Below are 17,208 nucleotides of genomic sequence, written 5' to 3' on the forward strand. Positions count from 1 at the left end.
AGCACTTACACCAGCATGGTACGAAGTTTCAAGAAGTCATTGTGTTCTGGATTCTCCACTTCCACAACACCCCAAGGGTACAATCGTCCACGGATCTTCTTCCCTTTCACCTCAATAAGCTGATTTGAACCGATGACTGCAAAAGGGATGCTGGCCTAAAGTACAGACATTTCCAGATCACTTTATGATATATTAAACAGATAATTATACCAGTGTTTGTATATATGAATCATCAAATATCTTTCGGTGCCATTATTTAAAGGGAAATTGAGGTCTCTGTAAAGCCGACCATACAAGTTAGAATACAAGACTCAAACAGTCTCTCCTTTAGATTTTTAGATGATCTATCTAAGCTATTCAATTAAATGGTATCCTATCACACAAGCCCTTATACTACATATTTGTTGGTAGATCTAGAAAAAAATTTACAAATTGTATACAAACCAGCGAGTGGATACCGCCTACCTTTTAGTTACACAAAGCCGTAACTAGTAGAGATTGTAACTATAGATAGGTAATATATAATAGGTGGGTGCTAGTAATCTAGTTCTAGTTTTTATTCTAATGCTATTACCCTGTACTGTTATGTACCCCTATGGCTACTCATCTATTCTCTATAGTTACAATCTCTACTGTGACTAAACCTTCTTTCCTGCATCCTATGGTATCTTCGGAATTGACTACTTTCCCTCCATATGGAGAGGCTCAATTTTGACTGATATCATTTACCCTATATCCATAGATCCCCCTACACCTAATGGTGAGCATCTATAATCCTGAATATATTAGGGAGAGTGTGTGGATAGTCGAGATTGCCAGGATACTTCCAACAGTGGAGACTATAAGGTGGGTTAATATGCTATTTGCACACATACTATAAATACATAAGAGGACATATAATACACAAATATATACGCATATAATGCTCTGCCTCACAGCCTTCCCTTTGTGATACATAGGGTCCAAAAAATGTGTGAATTCAGCACAAATTGAATGTATGTATACGCCAAAAGGAAACGTATGTTCTGAATACGGAAGCAGTAAGCCCTATTCAGCAGCTGTGTCGCCACAACCCGGTCATCTATTTTGAGTCATTATCAATAAGGGTCAGTACAGAACCAGAACCATGTGCAACAATATATGTTAATAGCATTGATAACTTGCTAACAGATGTACAATTGATTAATAGTCACCTGGTTATGTTTTATGTTATTTATAGAAATACCGGTCTGTCTTGGTCTCTCAGGCCCTGAGGAAGCCTTGAGCGAAACGCGTCGGATTGCTGGGGACCTACACTGACCGATTCCATCATGAGACCTACTCTCCATCCTATACAGGCTTTATGATTCTGTTCCCCCTTTTGGGACGTATTTCTATGTTGCAAATGACTCACTTTACTTGATTTTATATTGTATGTCAGTCCAATTGCATTCATTATGCACGGTGTTTTATGTTTTTTATCCGATATACCAATAAAATGCTGTTTGGTTTTATAAACTGGTCTCTAGTCTGATCCTTCTACTCCCATTGGCCTGCAAAGCCCCATCTTTTTCTTTCCCTTTTTTTGTTGGTCTCCTTATAGGGGTAAGGGCCAAAAATACACAGCAACTTTTGTATGCAATGTTTGGGGGTTCTAAGTAGTTTTCTAGGAAAAAATACTGATTTTAACTTGTAAACAAAAAGTGTCCGAAATAGGGCTGGGTCTTAAGTGGTTAAAGTGTTTTTTTTTTCACTGGAATCTGACAGTTTGAAAACCCAAGAGTGTCCTTGGTTAAAAGAGAAGGGCTTTAAAAAAAAAACAAACACACATACTCACCTAGGTGGATGCAGCGGCGACTCGTGGGAGGCTGAGCCAGCTGCCGGTCCAAGCATCTGGGTTCATCAAAAACATTTAAGTCTGGGTCTCTCCACAACCTTGACTGGCTGGGTGACGTCAGCAGACAGTGGACTTAAGCCTTCTGTCAGCTGAATAGGGGGCACAGAAGTGCAGAACAAAGTGCACTCCTGTGATCCACAGGAGAAGTGGTGCCAAAAGAGCTTTGGCCCTACTACTTCTTTAAAAGACATAACATGTCAGCAAAATAGGGGTAGAGCAGAGTATTCATTTTAGGAACCCTGTCATGAAGAGACCGTATTCTTTTTAATTGGTGTGCTGTATCTAAGATACTGACAGAATGCATCATACCCAAAACCAACATTTTTTAATTCAAACTATGCCCCCCCAGCTGTTGCGGAACTACACATCCCACGAGGCATTGTAAAACTCTGACATGCACAGACATGACTAGGCATGTTGGGAATTGTAGTTCCTGAACAACTGGAGGGCCATAGTTTGAAGGCCCCTGGCCTATGGAAACATAATGATGCCAAAGAAATCAGATTGTTTTGCTTTTTTTTGATTATGTGAAACTTTATTGATGGTTATGACCAATAGGCTCATTTCTCTTTCCTTTGTTATATTTGTACGAATCAGATTGTGACTTTTCCACACTCTATTTACCTTCAGAACTCGAGTCTGCTCTTTAAACTCCTCATCTTCATCTGAGTCAGCATCAGGGAGTTGGTAGATTCGAATTCCATGTTCAGCAATCTCATCTAGGACCTATGAGCAAAATCACTGACATGTAAATTGCATTTAGGAATCCAAACACCAACAATTTTCAGGGCAATACCACAGTCAACATACCAATACAGCCTGCAGCAGCAATTGCAGCTTCTTAGCCGTATCAGTTCCTTATCCCTAGAGGGCATGGCGGCACTGGCACAAAGCTTTGAAATCTCACAAAAGTAAAAATTCTCAGAAGAGGAAGGTTTGCTTTGGGAACCGTTCCTCTACCAGACTCTCAGAAAAAAGCTGTGAGGAAAAGAGGGAGGGGTGTTTGTGTTAGTAGTCAAACCACTATTATATCCTCACAAGAGACACTGGAAGATAAAAAGCTAGAATTTGAAGCTGAATGTAGTTTCATATTTTGCCAAAACATCAAAAGAGCTTGGGCGTAAACTCTGTACTTGGCTTAGTAATGGCATGGCTTCTGCAATCATGCCTTTTCCTCTCCGGGGACATTTGGCTTTATACAAGTCCTCAACTGCCTTGTGGTGGTAATGTATACAGCAGCACAGTTAACACTAACAATTATCAAACACAATTTCTGGGGCTGCCTTTTTCAATACAAGGAAATTTAGAAAATGATGTTGAAAACAAAACCACAAGTTCTAACCTTGTCAGAAATGAACCCAGTTAAATAATACAACTCTACCTACTGACGTATGGTGCCAAAGGACAATTGGGTGTATAATGGCATAAATGGACCTTGTCCCTCCAAATTATGTTGGACTACAGACAGAACAAAATGACACCTATTGACTTTAAATGGTTTGAAATGGCCAACGCCCTTTATTATTGGTATTTACTGGTAAATTTGAATCAACAATTACATAGCAAAGTTTAAATATAAACATATACCTTTTCACTATAAACCTCTAATGCACAAAAATAACTCAGCCATACAGCTCAAATTTACTACCATTTCTTACAACAATACTGTTCCCTTTCAGAGGAAAGGGACCAAGACCACAGAAAAGAGCCATGACAATGGGCAAGTTGGATTGCTCTTTTCTTCCTGGTGTCCGGTGCCAGCTCATTGCAAACAATTTCCAAAATTTTGACAGTTTTATAGACATTTTTTTAACTCAATACATAAAAGTAAGGTTAATAATATAACTTAGATTACAAAATGTTTAGTTTTACTCAAATTAGTTGATGCAAAAATGAATACACCCCACAACAAACTACTGCATCTAGTATTTTGTATGACTTCCATGATTTGGAAGGACAGCACAAAGTCTTCTGGGCATGGAATGAACAAGTTGGCGACATATTGCAACGTCTATCTTTTTCCATTATTCAAGAACGATCTCTTTTAGAGCCTGAATGCTGGATGGAGAGTGATGCTCAACCGGTCTCTTCAGAATTCCCCTTAGGTGTTCGATTAGGTTCAGATCAGGAGACATACAGTACTTGGCCACTGAATCACTTTCATCCGTTCTTCAGAAATGCCACAGTGGCCTTAGATGTGTGTTTTGGATCATTATCAAGCTGGAAAAGTGTACGACGATCAATGGCACATAGTGATGGTAGCATCTTCTCTTTCAATTTGGAGCAGTACATCTGTGAATGCATGATACCATCAATAAAATGCAGCTCCCTGACACCAGCAGCACTAATGCAGCCCCATGAATAATTTAACTCTAAAGTTATGACTAGAGCAAGGAGATAAGCGCCACAGGCTAAAAAAGACTTTGCATACGACGAGCAACCTTTAGTATGGTCAGAGTACATGGGAAAGTTCCATAAAATTAGGAGTTCATGAAAATAGTCTATGCAAATAATGATGTGTGGCATCAGCAGGTAGATAGATCCTATGGAGAGATGTGCAAGCACTAGGGCAAGCTGTTTCACAGGAGCAAAAGCAGGCTCTATGTAGACAAGCAGGAGAGAAAAGAGGGAAAAGCGCCTCTAAGTGCAGACATCATAGATTTTATTGTAGAACAAAAGACAAGGGGCAACTCACATTTAGTGCGATAAAAACAGGATCATAGAGGTAAAACTGGGGTGACAACCCTGGTGGCCCCTCGTACTGGACATCCAGTGCTGTCATCCCAGATTTACTTCTATGATGAGCCCGTTTTTATCGCACTATATGCGAGTTGCCTCTTGTCTTTTATTCTACAATACATATCCATGATTTCTGCACTTAGAGGCGCTTTTCCCTCTTTTTTCTCCTGCTTGAATAATTAGACTCACCTGTAGTTGAATTCTTGTTTATTAGGATTTTGTTGTCTAAAAGTTAGCTTTGCTCCTAAGACTTTTCATGGAGTGTATTGCCTTTTGCAACATGGTCTTGAATGAACTGGTTAGGAAAAATACTTTGTGTGTGCAAATTAACAAATCTTGGTTGCATTCAATGGCCCACATTTGTGGGAGGATTTTATGGTATAGTGTCCCATAGAAAATGTTGATTCTGAAAGTAAAGTAAAGGTTTTCCGACAAATCAGTTGGGGTGTACGCTTAGCACTGTATAATGGCCCTTCTGCAGACTGGGTTGGAGAAGCTACTCCACTTGGGACAGAAATATTTATCAACAATCTCCCTCAAGAAACCTATGAAGATAAACTAATTCCACTTTTTAAAACTGCTAGAACATTGTATGGGTTTTATCTGTCAAAGCTGGTTATTGAGCTTTGGCTAACCTTGGGTCTTGTTTCTGGGAAACTGGTGCCGAACTGGGTGGATGTCTAGGAGACTAGTTGTTAATTAGCTCACTGTTAACTGGTCATTAGATATAATGTTTGATGTACTGATGATATTACTGTTTAACGTTTGCACTGTTCAGGATAATGTGATCAAGTTCTTATCTGATTTTGTGTGGAATAAGTTCCGGTATAATTTACAATAAAGTGAGTTCCAGTTTGTACCTACGCTAGTGTCGTCTAGTTCTTGGGTGCAATTCTCAGCTATAATACCTGGTTCCTGAGTGGAGGAAACTGTATCTTGGCAGAGGCACCTAGGCGGAGTGCCAGGCAGTCTGTAACAAACCCTAAATCAACTTTTCAGTATGTCTGCCATCATGCCTCACTGTATACAGCATTCTTAGAAATTATTTTTTTTTATTTTGTAATTTTTTTACCAGGAAATACTGTCAGTAACAGTATTTCCTACTGCAGGCTGACAACATCACTACTGTCAGTCTGTCGTGTCCGCAGTGGTTTACTGGGGGGCAGCTGTCCATTCCAGCTGCAGTAAAGGGGTGGCGGGGCTGGGAGGGTAATGTGCATTTCAATGCATCACACGGCTCCCTTTTTTTTTTTTACTCAACGTTTTTTTTTTTTTTTTAAGTGAACAAAAGTGACACTTCATTCATGCCACTGTACAGCAGCGCAGTACGATCCTGTCCAATGTGCTGCAATAAAATGCAGCATGTCTGTATTTTATCAAGATCACTGCAAAATAGCTCCGGGCTGTGTTGCAGTGTGACTAGGACACACAGAAGTGAATTGTTTTCTGTGTTTCCCAGTGGTAACTGGCATTGCTCCAGTGAGGAAAAATGCCAGTTACCACACTATGTGTGAAATGGTCCTTACACTTGGTTCTTGGGCTGCCTATCTGATGGACCTAACATTCAGCCCAATGGACAACTCACAGAGCATAAAGTAAATTTTCATCTATATTAGTGAATGGGGTGAAGCAAAGTGAAAATGCACACTCCAAAATCTTTAAGTAGCAAAGTGAACACAATCTTCTTCTTTAGCAAATCTAAGCCACTGACTTAAGCTGGCCATAGATGGATCAAAATCTGGCCAGTTCAGAGTTCAATCAGCGCGTGGCTGTCCCTGTTCAACAGTCGATCATTTGATTATGTTGCACTATAATATGCACCTTGTTTTCGCCTTTTTATAAGGTATTTATTGTTGCACCAGTGTTTTTTAGTTGAGCGCAATTTTAGATTTAGTAATACTTATTTCCTCTTCATATTCCGCGTGTTCACGTGTTTATTGCAGCTCCTATATTTGGATTTTATCCTACACTTTTCACATTTTTTATATTTATAGATACATTTTATTCATCACTTCCTTTGCGCAGGTTTTTGTTGGCACCAACACCATCAAATCATGTTTTGATCATTTGATTATGTTTTGTTGAAAGAGAATGTTGGAAAACTTTTCTTGATCAGCAGTTCCAGCCGCTGATCAGTGTATTCTGAAAGCAGATGGTGGAATTCCTTCATTCACCTCATGTATGACCAGCTTTATACTTATGATTCACCTCCTGAAAATAATTAAAAATACCTGTGAGAGTTACAAATATGAAACATTTCTGAAACTACCACAAATTCTCTTGTGCTAAAGATCAACCTAAACACATTTCTACATATTGTGGATCGAACACCTGGTTTTGTCTCATTATGATCTGTGTTTTGTATAAGTAAGGTGGAAAGAAGATCTAACTATTCATTGGTTTTAATGTAGAAAATGTGTCATGATACATTTAACTTAAAAATGTAATTTCCTCTTTTCATGTGATCATTCTGTGGCCTTGTGATTGAGTCTTCTCACAAGGGGAGCCACATAACCCCCCCCCCCCCCCTAAACAAGGGGAAAACCCTTAGACAGTTGTCACCAGAATGTGTTTACCAACTCTTAAATTTCTCCTCACCTTTTGTTTCTGTGACAGTTTTTTTGTGCATTTTTTCTTACTTTGTCTCTGTAACAATGGTAAGGACTAGCACAAATAAAAAAGGTGACTCTCCACGTCAGGGACACTGAAAGCAATAAAAACCTTACAGAGCTTCTAACTCTTCCACATTCAATGAAAAATAAAATAAGTTCTGCCTTTACACTTTAATATGAATTATTAAAGACTGACCAGAAGGTTCAAGCAGCCTTCTAAATCCCTAGCTGTATAATGCCAGCTGCCTACAGGGTGTAACAGTTCTAGACTGCTTTAGGAATCCAGGCTTTGCTGCATACTGTTGGTTTCTGGCATTCTTAACATGATCAGGAGTTGACCCCGTGGTCAGAGCTCAGTGGCTGTTAGACATAATGCTGGCCTGCCCACTGTGCTGTTTATCGCCTGCTGGTTAGGAGGCATTAGATGAAGTTACTCACATGCTGTTGTAGTTACTGTTACTTTACCCAACAAACACAGCTCTCTGCTGAGCTGGATATTTGTAGTTCAGGCTGGTTAGCGGCCTGTAGAGATCAGTTGAGGTCACCAATTACAGAAGTTACAAGAAGCTATTATCACATCAAAATATCTGAAACACAGGTTTTCCTTTCCAACAAATCTATTTCTTTTCAGCAGTATATTTAAATAGTAATTCCACTTTTGTTGAGAAAAACATTCCCCCCTGGGTGATCAAAGTACATTGCATGAAATTTAACAAACTTGTTGCAGATTCCTACCTTTCGTTATTCTGAAGGAATATTTGTTTGTCGGTGTCCATGTGCTAAGTAAATATGTATGGGAGTGGTTTTAAAATATAAATATTAATCAGCTGCTGCACCTGCAGGGTTCTAATGAAGAAAGCTGCTGGGCCTGCATCTCTTTAGATATGATTTCCCTTTGAGGATATCATCATGCAGCGGATGCCAAAAATCTGATTTGCATCTTAGTGCAGACTTTTGGGAAAATCAGTGAGCCAATCACACAAGCAGGAAATGACATATCTGGGTGGCATTCTGTACAGCATCTTGTGTACAGAATGCCTCCAGGTAGCCAAGTTGCATTGCATTTTACAGAAAATTACAGCGCTGCAGACTGAAAAGGAAAGGTAATTTTTAATAACATTCAATTACAATATGACTTGTGTTACAATTGTATACTCTAGGATATTATTTTTTATTTGCTACTTTTTTTCCAACGAAAGTGGAGTTACCCTTTAATTTACCCACAACAGTTTCTCTATTTAGCATTTAAGCTGGCTAAACAAAGAAAATAGAGCATTTATTAGCATGAGGCCCTGCTGAAGATGCTTTTTTATATATCATGCACACATTTACTGTCCTGTACAGAGTGGGACACAGGGCAGTGGGAGCCATATGCTCCTGCTGCTGTCAGTCAACTCCTGTGAAGAGGGAATGGCTTACAGGTGCTGTGTGCGTCTATGAACACACGCAGTCTGGCTGAGGGGGGACCCAAAGGAAGGAGGAGCAGAGAGTGCTGGCAGGGGACTCCATTAGAGGAGGTAAGGGGCCGCTATGCAATACCATTGCACAGAGAAGATAAGTAGATCTTTGTTATTCTAAATAAAAAATATACAGTATATCCTTTACAATAGGTTTAAACAAGCAGAAAAGCAGCCAAATAGGTAAAATGTTTTTTTTTTTTATAAATTCACTGTTTATTGAAAAAGGAATAGGCATACAGCATATGTAAGAGCAGTGGTACATGTCCAAAAACAGTAGGCAAACAGAAGAAAATGTACAAGGTAATAAGTGAAAACACATCTCAGGACATATGGTCCAACATAGATAAATGCGAGAGGTAAGAACCAAGAGTCGACAACAGGGCGTTGGCCCTCCGAAAAGGTCTCAATCCCTATCCCCGCCGACATCCATCAAATGGCCGGCCTATGGGGGCAGGGAGGGACCGATCCGGCGGCCCGCCTCACTTATAAATTCCGAGAGGCAGGTAGGTTACGTATGCCTAAAGAAAATACAATCTCAAAAGAAAAGGAAGCCATAGAGCAGAGAAGGGAGGGAGGAGACTAAAAATGGAAAGGAGGAGAAGAGAAAAAAAAAAGGGGGGGGGGGCGGTGGCGGCCCCCCGGTCCGCCGACAGCCAGCTAGGCGATCAAAGTTTTATATTCATCGGAGAAACTGAATTCATGCCAATAGTACCATCGTTTGAGAAATTTCTCCCTAATGCCCCTGTCAGTCGCAACAAGGTCCTCCATTTCATTGATATGTGCCACTTTACGCAGCCACAACGCCACCGTGGGAGATTGTGCCTGTTTCCAGAGAAGAGGGATACAGCTCTTTGCCGCCGTAAGCAGGAGCGGCAAGATTGATTTCCGATAAGAAGACCGTGGAAAGCTATTGTGGTGGAGAAGGAAGAGAGCAGGGCTCAAAGTGAGGGTATGATCTGTGAACTTCTGCGAAATACGCATCACTTCCTGCCAGAAGGGTTGCAGTCTGTTGCAAGACCAGAAGACGTAGAGGAGGGATCCCACCTCCTCCCCACATCGCCAGCAGAGGTTCGAACATGAAGGGAACATCTTATGCAGTCTGGCTGGGGTGTAGTACCATCTGGTTAAGAGCTTATAGCCAGCCTCCTGATACTTGGAGCACGTGGAAGTCTTATAGGTGAAAAAGAAAATGCGCTCAACCTGGTGGTCCGAGAGAGAGAGCCCTAGGTCCCTTTCCCAGTGAGTTAGGTACAGGGGTCTGAAGGATGGATCGGAGCCTGATAAAAGGCGGTAGAGCAGAGATATAGTATGGCGCAAGGGAGAGTCCGATGCACAAAGTTCCTCAAAAGGAGTAAGGCGTCTCGTGAACGAGGTTGCCGGTGGCAGGGATTGCAGGAAGTGAGCCAGCTGTATCTTTTGCCAGAACGACAATGTGGCATAGGTGTGATCCGAGAAGAGAGTTTGCCGAGAGATCCAACGACCACGGACAATGAAGTGTCTAGCTTGGTGACGACCGTTGGTCTTCAAGGCGCGAAAACCTGGGTCAGTCAGGCCTGGGGTGAAGTCCTGGTTATCGAGCACCGGGAACAGAGGTGAAGGAAAGGTCGCGATGGAGCCCTCTCTATACAGCCTGCGACCCACCGCCAGGGTGGCCCCTATGGTCGGGTGAGCCGAGGTCCCGCGCGGTAGGGCAGAGGCTCCCCAGAACAGAGACTCCGGCGAAGAGTCACCAAAGCTCCGTTCAATGCGCACCCATTGTTTCAGTGAACCATGTACATGCCAGTCCAGAATCCTGGCTAGGTGGCACAAGGCATAATATAGCGACGCGTCTGGGAAGGCCATGCCGCCACTCAGTTTGGGCATACGAAGAACCCTGAGAGCCAGGCGGGGGGAGCTCCGAAGCCAAAGAAACCTGCGGAACACCTCATTGATCTTCCGAAGGAAGGTCTGGGGGACAGAGATAGGAAGGGCTTGCAACACATAAAGCAGACGGGGCATGACATTCATTTTTATGATGTTACAGCGCCCGAACCATGAGAACATTCCCTTCTGCCAGCCCTCCAAATCCTTCCGGATATGCACTAGTAGAGGAGGGAAGTTGCATTCGAAGATGCGATCAGGACGGTTAGGGAGAAAAACGCCCAGATATTTAATATGCGAAGAACTCCATTTAAAGGGAAAATCCCTCTGGAGAAGGGTCAGTAAGGCCGGAGGCACGGAGACCGGGAGGGCTTCAGATTTCTGATGGTTGATTTTATATGAAGATAGCTCTTCATAGTTGCGGAACTCCTTCATAAGATTAGGCAGGGAGAGAAGGGGCTTGGATAAGAAGAAGAGGAGGTCGTCTGCATAAGCCGCCACCTTTGGGGCGAGCGACGTAGAGACCCAGATTCCACTTATATCAGTATTCGCCCTAACCAATCTCAAGAAAGGCTCAAGGGTCAGAACAAAAATCAGCGGGGAAAGAGGGCATCCCTGCCTTGTCCCATTGGATATTTCCAAAGGGCCGGAGAGCAAGCCGTTGATCTTAACGCAGGCCGACGGGCGAGAGTAAATCGCACCAATCCAGGACAACATGCGTTGTCCCAGCCCAATATGTCTCATGGTCTCCATAAGGAAGACCCAATTCACCCGATCAAACGCCTTTTCGGCGTCCGTCGAGAGGAGCAGCATGGGGATCCTCCGGGCGCACGCCAAGTGCAGCAGATCAATAGCCTTCGTGGTGTTGTCCCTTGCTTCCCGGGAGGGTACAAAGCCCACTTGATCATCGTCCACCAGTTGCGGGAGCAGGGGGGCCAAACGAGAGGCCAGGATCTTGGTGAACAATTTCAAGTCCACATTAAGGAGCGAAATAGGCCTGTAGCTCTGGCAAAGGAGGGGGTCCTTACCCTCCTTCGCTATCACCGTGATGTGAGCGCGGAGGGAGTCCACTGGGAACTCCGCCCCTGAACCCGCTGCGTTGTATGCGGCAAGAAAGTGGGGAGCCAGAATGTCCTCAAAACTTTTATAGTAGGCCAGAGAGAAGCCATCTGGCCCTGGCGCCTTGCCACTCTGAGCTCCCGCCACGGCCCCCGAGAGTTCGGCCGAGAGGAGGGGCTCATCCAATCGTTCTAGAGCCTCTGTGGGAAGACCGGGGAGCCCGGAGGTCTGCAAGTACGTCCTGATCCGAGAGCGGAGCGCTGCCCGGGCCGGCGAAGATGAATCTGGAGCCAGATTGTATAATGAGGAATAGTACCTGCGGAAGGCCTCAGCAATATCCTCCGTGGTGTGGACCTTTCGTCGCGACGAGGAGAGAATTTCTGGGATAAACGTCTGTGCCCGCTGTTTTCGTAAGGCTCGTGCAAGGATCCTGCCACATTTATTCCCATGCTCATAGAACACGCGTCTGCATTTGGCTAACGAAGCCTTCGCTTTGAAAAGGGCCAAGGAGCGCAGTTGATCCCGAAGAACAGTCAGCTCCTGAAGGGCCGATTGTGCCAGCGTTCTCTTGTGGGTGGCCTCTAGCGAAGCTATACGCTTCAGAAGATCCTGTACCTGTTGTGTCCGTGCACGTTTGCGTTGAGACCCTAATTTAATCAGGACCCCCCGCATGTAAGACTTATGAGCCTCCCACACCATTAGCGGCGAACTTTCCGGAAGAGCATTAGTCGCAAAGAACCCCCTAAGTTCGGTCCTAAGTTCTTCTAGGAGGCTAGGATCCTGGAGGAGACCGTCATTGAGCCGCCACTGCCATTGACGTGTCTCCGGGGTGCGCAGGTCCATCTCAAGGATCACCGGCGCATGGTCGGAGACAGTGATGGAGCCAATAGACGCCGACAGTACACGTCCCAGCAGGGCTTGGGGAACCAGAAAATAATCGATGCGCGAGTAGGAGTCATGGGGAGAAGAGTAAAAAGTGTAGTCTCTAGTGGTCGGATGGAGGACCCTCCACGCATCAACTAGATGAAAGGCGTGAAAGCCCTTCTTAAGTCGCTTTAGCGCCGCGTAGGATATGTGGGAAGTTCCGCGAGAAGCGTCCAGGATCGGATCCAGGACAAAATTGAGGTCGCCTCCAAGGAGAACCTGACCTTCCATAAAATCGTGGAGTTTGGAGAGCAATGATTCTAGGAACGGGACCTGTTCCGTATTGGGCAGGTATAAGTTGACCAGGGTGACCAATACAGAGCCCAGACGACCCTTCACAAATAGAGCTCTGCCCATCTCGTCGCTCCACGAGTCTAAGCACGTCCACGGGGTTTGGCTACCTATCAAAATGCTAACCCCTCTTGATCTGGAATCAGGCGAGCAACTGTGGTAGACAGTGGGAAACCGTCTGCCCCCCAATGAAGGGATTTTGGCAACTCTGAAATGGGTCTCCTGCAGGAAGCCAACGTGGGCCCGAAGGCGATGAAGGTCAGTCAGAACCATGGAGCGCTTTTCGGGGGTATTGAGCCCCTTCACGTTGAGCGATGCCAGGCGGATGGGATCAGCCGGGCGGGCAGCCATCACCACCAAAGGGGAGGGGGGAGGAAGAGGTAAAGGGGGGGAGAAAAGAAAAAAAAAAAAAAAAGGGGGGGGGAGGGGGAAATGAGAAGAGAAGGGCAAGAAAGAGGGAGTAGGAGGGGAAAAGCACAGAGAGAAACGAAGAACCACGAAACTACAGTGCCAGCGGCACAGTGAGAGCTAGTCTCAAATCGCCTAGGGTTCCAGACCCACCACCCAAAGACCGAGTGGGGCGTGGGGAACCCCGGAAAAACAAAATCCTATGGGGGGAACGGGGAAGGCCACACCGAAAAGAGGATGGTGACCGCTCCCCTCCCATCCCATGTCGACCTAGGAAAAGGTGATATGTGAGCATCGTACAAGGAATATAAACATTGAGGAACATCGGAGGAAGCACCGCCAGTCCGAGGCGGGGAACATAGTGATCTGAACATTGAGCCATAAAAAAAAAAAACAATAACAGAAATTAACTAAACAGCCAAGAGCAAGGAAGGACGGTCCAGAGTGCCGGCTCCCAGGGCCGCACCCCCCGACAGACCACAAGGGCCCCAGGGACCGCAGCCCCACAAGCCCCCGCAAGGGACCCCCCCCCAAAAAAGGACAAAAAATATCAAGGGTCGCAGCAAATAGCAAGGCCCCGGGCAGGGAAAAAACGGGGGGGAGGAGGGGAAAAGGGAAGGGGGCGAGGTGGGAGGGGGAATGTGGCCAGGAAGGAAGGGCAAGGAAGGAAGGAAGAGGGGGGAGGGGGAAGATAGGGAGGAAGGAAGAGAGGGGGAGGAATGGAGGGAGAGGGGGAGGGAAAGGAAGGGAGAGGGAAAGGGGAGGGGGAGGGAAGGGGGATGGAAAGGGGGAGGGGGAGGGGAGGGGGAAAGGGGAGGGGGAGGGGGAGGGGATTGAGGAACCCCAACACTGCCTCCAGCCCAGCACACCTATCAAAAGGCTGTTAAAGAGACACGGAGCTGTCAGTGATAGCAGAGGTGAAGGGCAGCCTGACTTTCTACACAAACCCCTAACACATGAGATCGACAAGATCCTTACAGTTACCATACCAGTTACTATATAGGTCTGTCCAAGCGGTAGGCATGTCCCCGACTGTGGCAACACCGGCAGAGCAGCACGGGGCCCCGCGGGACCCCCGAAGAGGATCCTCTGTGAGAGCCAGGTCCCCCCCCCCCCACATGCTCGCCATGACCCCCAGCAACAAATATCCCCACATGCAGCCAGCGTGAGGCCACAGTCCAGGGCCTGCAGGTGCTAGGTCGCCATATCCCATCCCAGCACAAGACCCCTAGAGCCGGCCCAGTATATCCCTCCCCGCTCTCCCAGTCTGCCAGATAAACCCCCAGCAGGTGAAACCCAGGACAGGGAGAGGGCAGCCGGGAGGCACAGTCAAGCAGGGCAGTCCGCAAAAGCAGTCAGCGAAAGGGGGACAGCAGCATGCAGGGGGTGCGAGCGTGAGGTTCACCAAGGAAGCAGCAGTCCAGCGGGAGATGAAAGGGGGGCCATGCCTCAACAGACCATTCAAAGCCGATGGGGTGCCGGACCTCAGAGTACGCACCAGAGACAGTAGCGTGCGGGGTGCGATGGATAATGGGCTAGCTGGAGACGTCAGGGATCGGGACCAAGGTAAGGGCAAGAATCAGGGAAGGAGGGGGCCATACTCACACACCTCGTCCTAAGTCTCCGGTGCAGCGACTCCCGAACTTTGCGGAGGCGGACCCCGATACTGCCGACGCTGCCTGCGGGGGAGCGGAGAGCCCAAGCCACGGGGATCCCGGCGTTGGTCACGGTCCGGAAGCAGGGCCAGCCAGTCCGGGAGCTCCACCCGTTCGATGCCGAGGAAGTCACAGAGAGACGGCAGGTCTGCGTGCTTGCGAAGCACAAAGATCGATCCATTCTTCCGCACCGTCAGCTGTAGGGGGAATCCCCATCGATAGGTGATCTCAGGCGCCCGGAGCCTCTCCAGCAGCGGTTTAAGCATCACTCGGCGTTGCAGTGTGCCCCGTGCCACATCCGGGAATATCTGAATGGTAGCGCCATCAAAGTCAATGGGGCCCTTGGACCAAGCCTCCCGGAGCACCCGTTCCTTCAATGAGTACCGATGCAGGCGGCAGATAACGTCCCTGGGTCTAGCTGGATCAGTGGGTCGCGCTCCCAAGGCTCGATGGACCCGATCAAACTCCAGGGTGACCGGAGGATCCAGCGGGAGGACACGGGACAGCACAGCTCTCACAGTTTCTGCAAGGTCTTCCGGGCCAGTGGCTTCAGGTAAGCCCCGGAGCCGTAAGTTGTTGCGACGGCTCCGGTTCTCAATGTCCTCCATCCTCAGTTGATGAGCGGCAAGGACTTCAGTGTGTCCGACCTGGGTCTGTTCCAGCCGGGATATCCTGGTCTGTAGCGAGCCGATCACAGACTCTCCCGCCGTCACTCGTCCCTCCAGGGAGGCCACCTCGCCCCCCAGCTGTTGGAAGTCCCGCCGGTGTTGGTCCGCCACCTGTGCCACTATTGCCTCCATGTCCGCCTTCGTGGGAAGGGCCCTGAGGAGAGTCCAGATGTCCTGTATATCCCCCAGTTGAGACGGCATGTTGGAGGCAGCCACGGAGGAGGCGGCAGGGAGCACAGGGGAACTGCGTGTAGGCGAGGATGCAGCCATCGGGCCAGGTCCCCCACGTGGCGTCAGAGTCAGGACCCGCGGTGTAGAGCTGGCGGACTCCGGGAAGAAGGCTCGGATCGGGGTTACCGAGGGGGTCCTCAAGGAAGAGGCTGTAGCGGGCTTAGTTCTCCTCTTCCTGCGGACGCTCATAGCAGCGAAAAAAAGCAGGTAATGGTCGACTAGGGAGGCCGGAGAGCGGGAGCACCAAGTGAAAACGTCCTCACACCGCCATGTCCAAGCCACGCCCCCAGGTAAAATGTTTTAACCTGCTAGATACCTCTTAAGGAAACAATGACATGCAGTAACTTCTTGCAGTGTTCACTAGTATCCCTCATACAATGTTACATAGTTAGGTTGAAAAAAGACACAAGTCCATCTGGCTCAACCAAAAAAAAAACAGTAATGAAAACCCAACCATACAATCCCATATACACAATCCTATACCCACAGTTGATCCAGAGGAAGGCGAAAAAACACCAGCAAAGCATGATCCAATTTGCTACAGCAGGGGAAAAAAATTCCTTCCTGATCCCCAGAGAAGCAATCGGATATTCCCTGGATCAACTTTACCTATAAATATTAGTACCGACTTATATTAAGTACACCCAGGAAATAATCCAGGCCTTTTTTAAAGCAATCTAGTGAGCTAGCCAGAACCACCTCTGGAGGGAGTCTATTCCACATTTTCACAGCGGTCAATTACAGTGAAGAAAAAAACAAAGGTGGTAAGAAAATCATAAAAATGTCTTCACAAACACCGCTGTGCATATATCCCACCACCGGCTAGATTGGTCTCTCACCTCAGTCACAGACCCATAAAGGGTCAAAGATTGTATATATCAGCTGTAGCAGCCTGGGGATTATCCTCTCCTAGCTACCTCGGACAGCCCAACATAGATCACTCAGGTGGGGATGGATGAACTCCAATCAAACTCAGAAATCGGTGTATATATAAAACAAAGGGGACATATACAGTGCTCTCCGTCTGAATACCAATGTCTTTATTAGATATAGTTAAAAGGTACTCACATTTAGCGGCACTCAGCGGTGCACGCAATGCAGACAGATACACATACAGCTGGGACAAAGGGAAAGTACAACGTCAGGTACGCAGGCTCCGCCTCCTATATGTGTTACGTCAGAGATAACCAATAGCCTTCGACTTCTTCAGTAGGTAGTCAAAGGCTATTGGTTAGCTCTGATGTAACGCGTATAGGAGGCGGAGCCTGCGTACCTGACATTGTACTTTCCCTTTGTCCCAGCTGCATGTGTATCGGTCTGCATTGCGTGCACCGCTGAGTGCCGCTAAATGTGAGTACCTTTTACTATATCTAATAAAGACATTGGTATTCAGACGGAGAGCACTATATATGTCCCCTTTGTTTT

At 46.6% G+C, this 17,208-nt stretch overlaps 1 protein-coding gene across 1 annotated transcript in view; it reads right to left on the minus strand.

The window, feature by feature from the left end:
- LOC309554335 (septin-2A) overlaps positions 1 to 17,208 on the minus strand; it is a 219,879-nt gene that overhangs the window by 73,688 nt on the left and 128,983 nt on the right. The window contains exons 8-9 of the mRNA XM_082255992.1: positions 2,501 to 2,602; positions 10 to 155 (exon numbers count right to left, since the gene is read on the minus strand). Coding sequence (XP_082112118.1) covers positions 10 to 155; positions 2,501 to 2,602 — 248 coding nt within the window. The remainder of the gene's footprint in view (positions 1 to 9; positions 156 to 2,500; positions 2,603 to 17,208) is intronic.

The sequence above is a fragment of the Pelophylax lessonae genome (genome assembly GCF_965119305.1).
Source record: "Pelophylax lessonae genome assembly, chromosome: 1".
Lineage (NCBI taxonomy): Eukaryota > Metazoa > Chordata > Amphibia > Anura > Ranidae > Pelophylax > Pelophylax lessonae.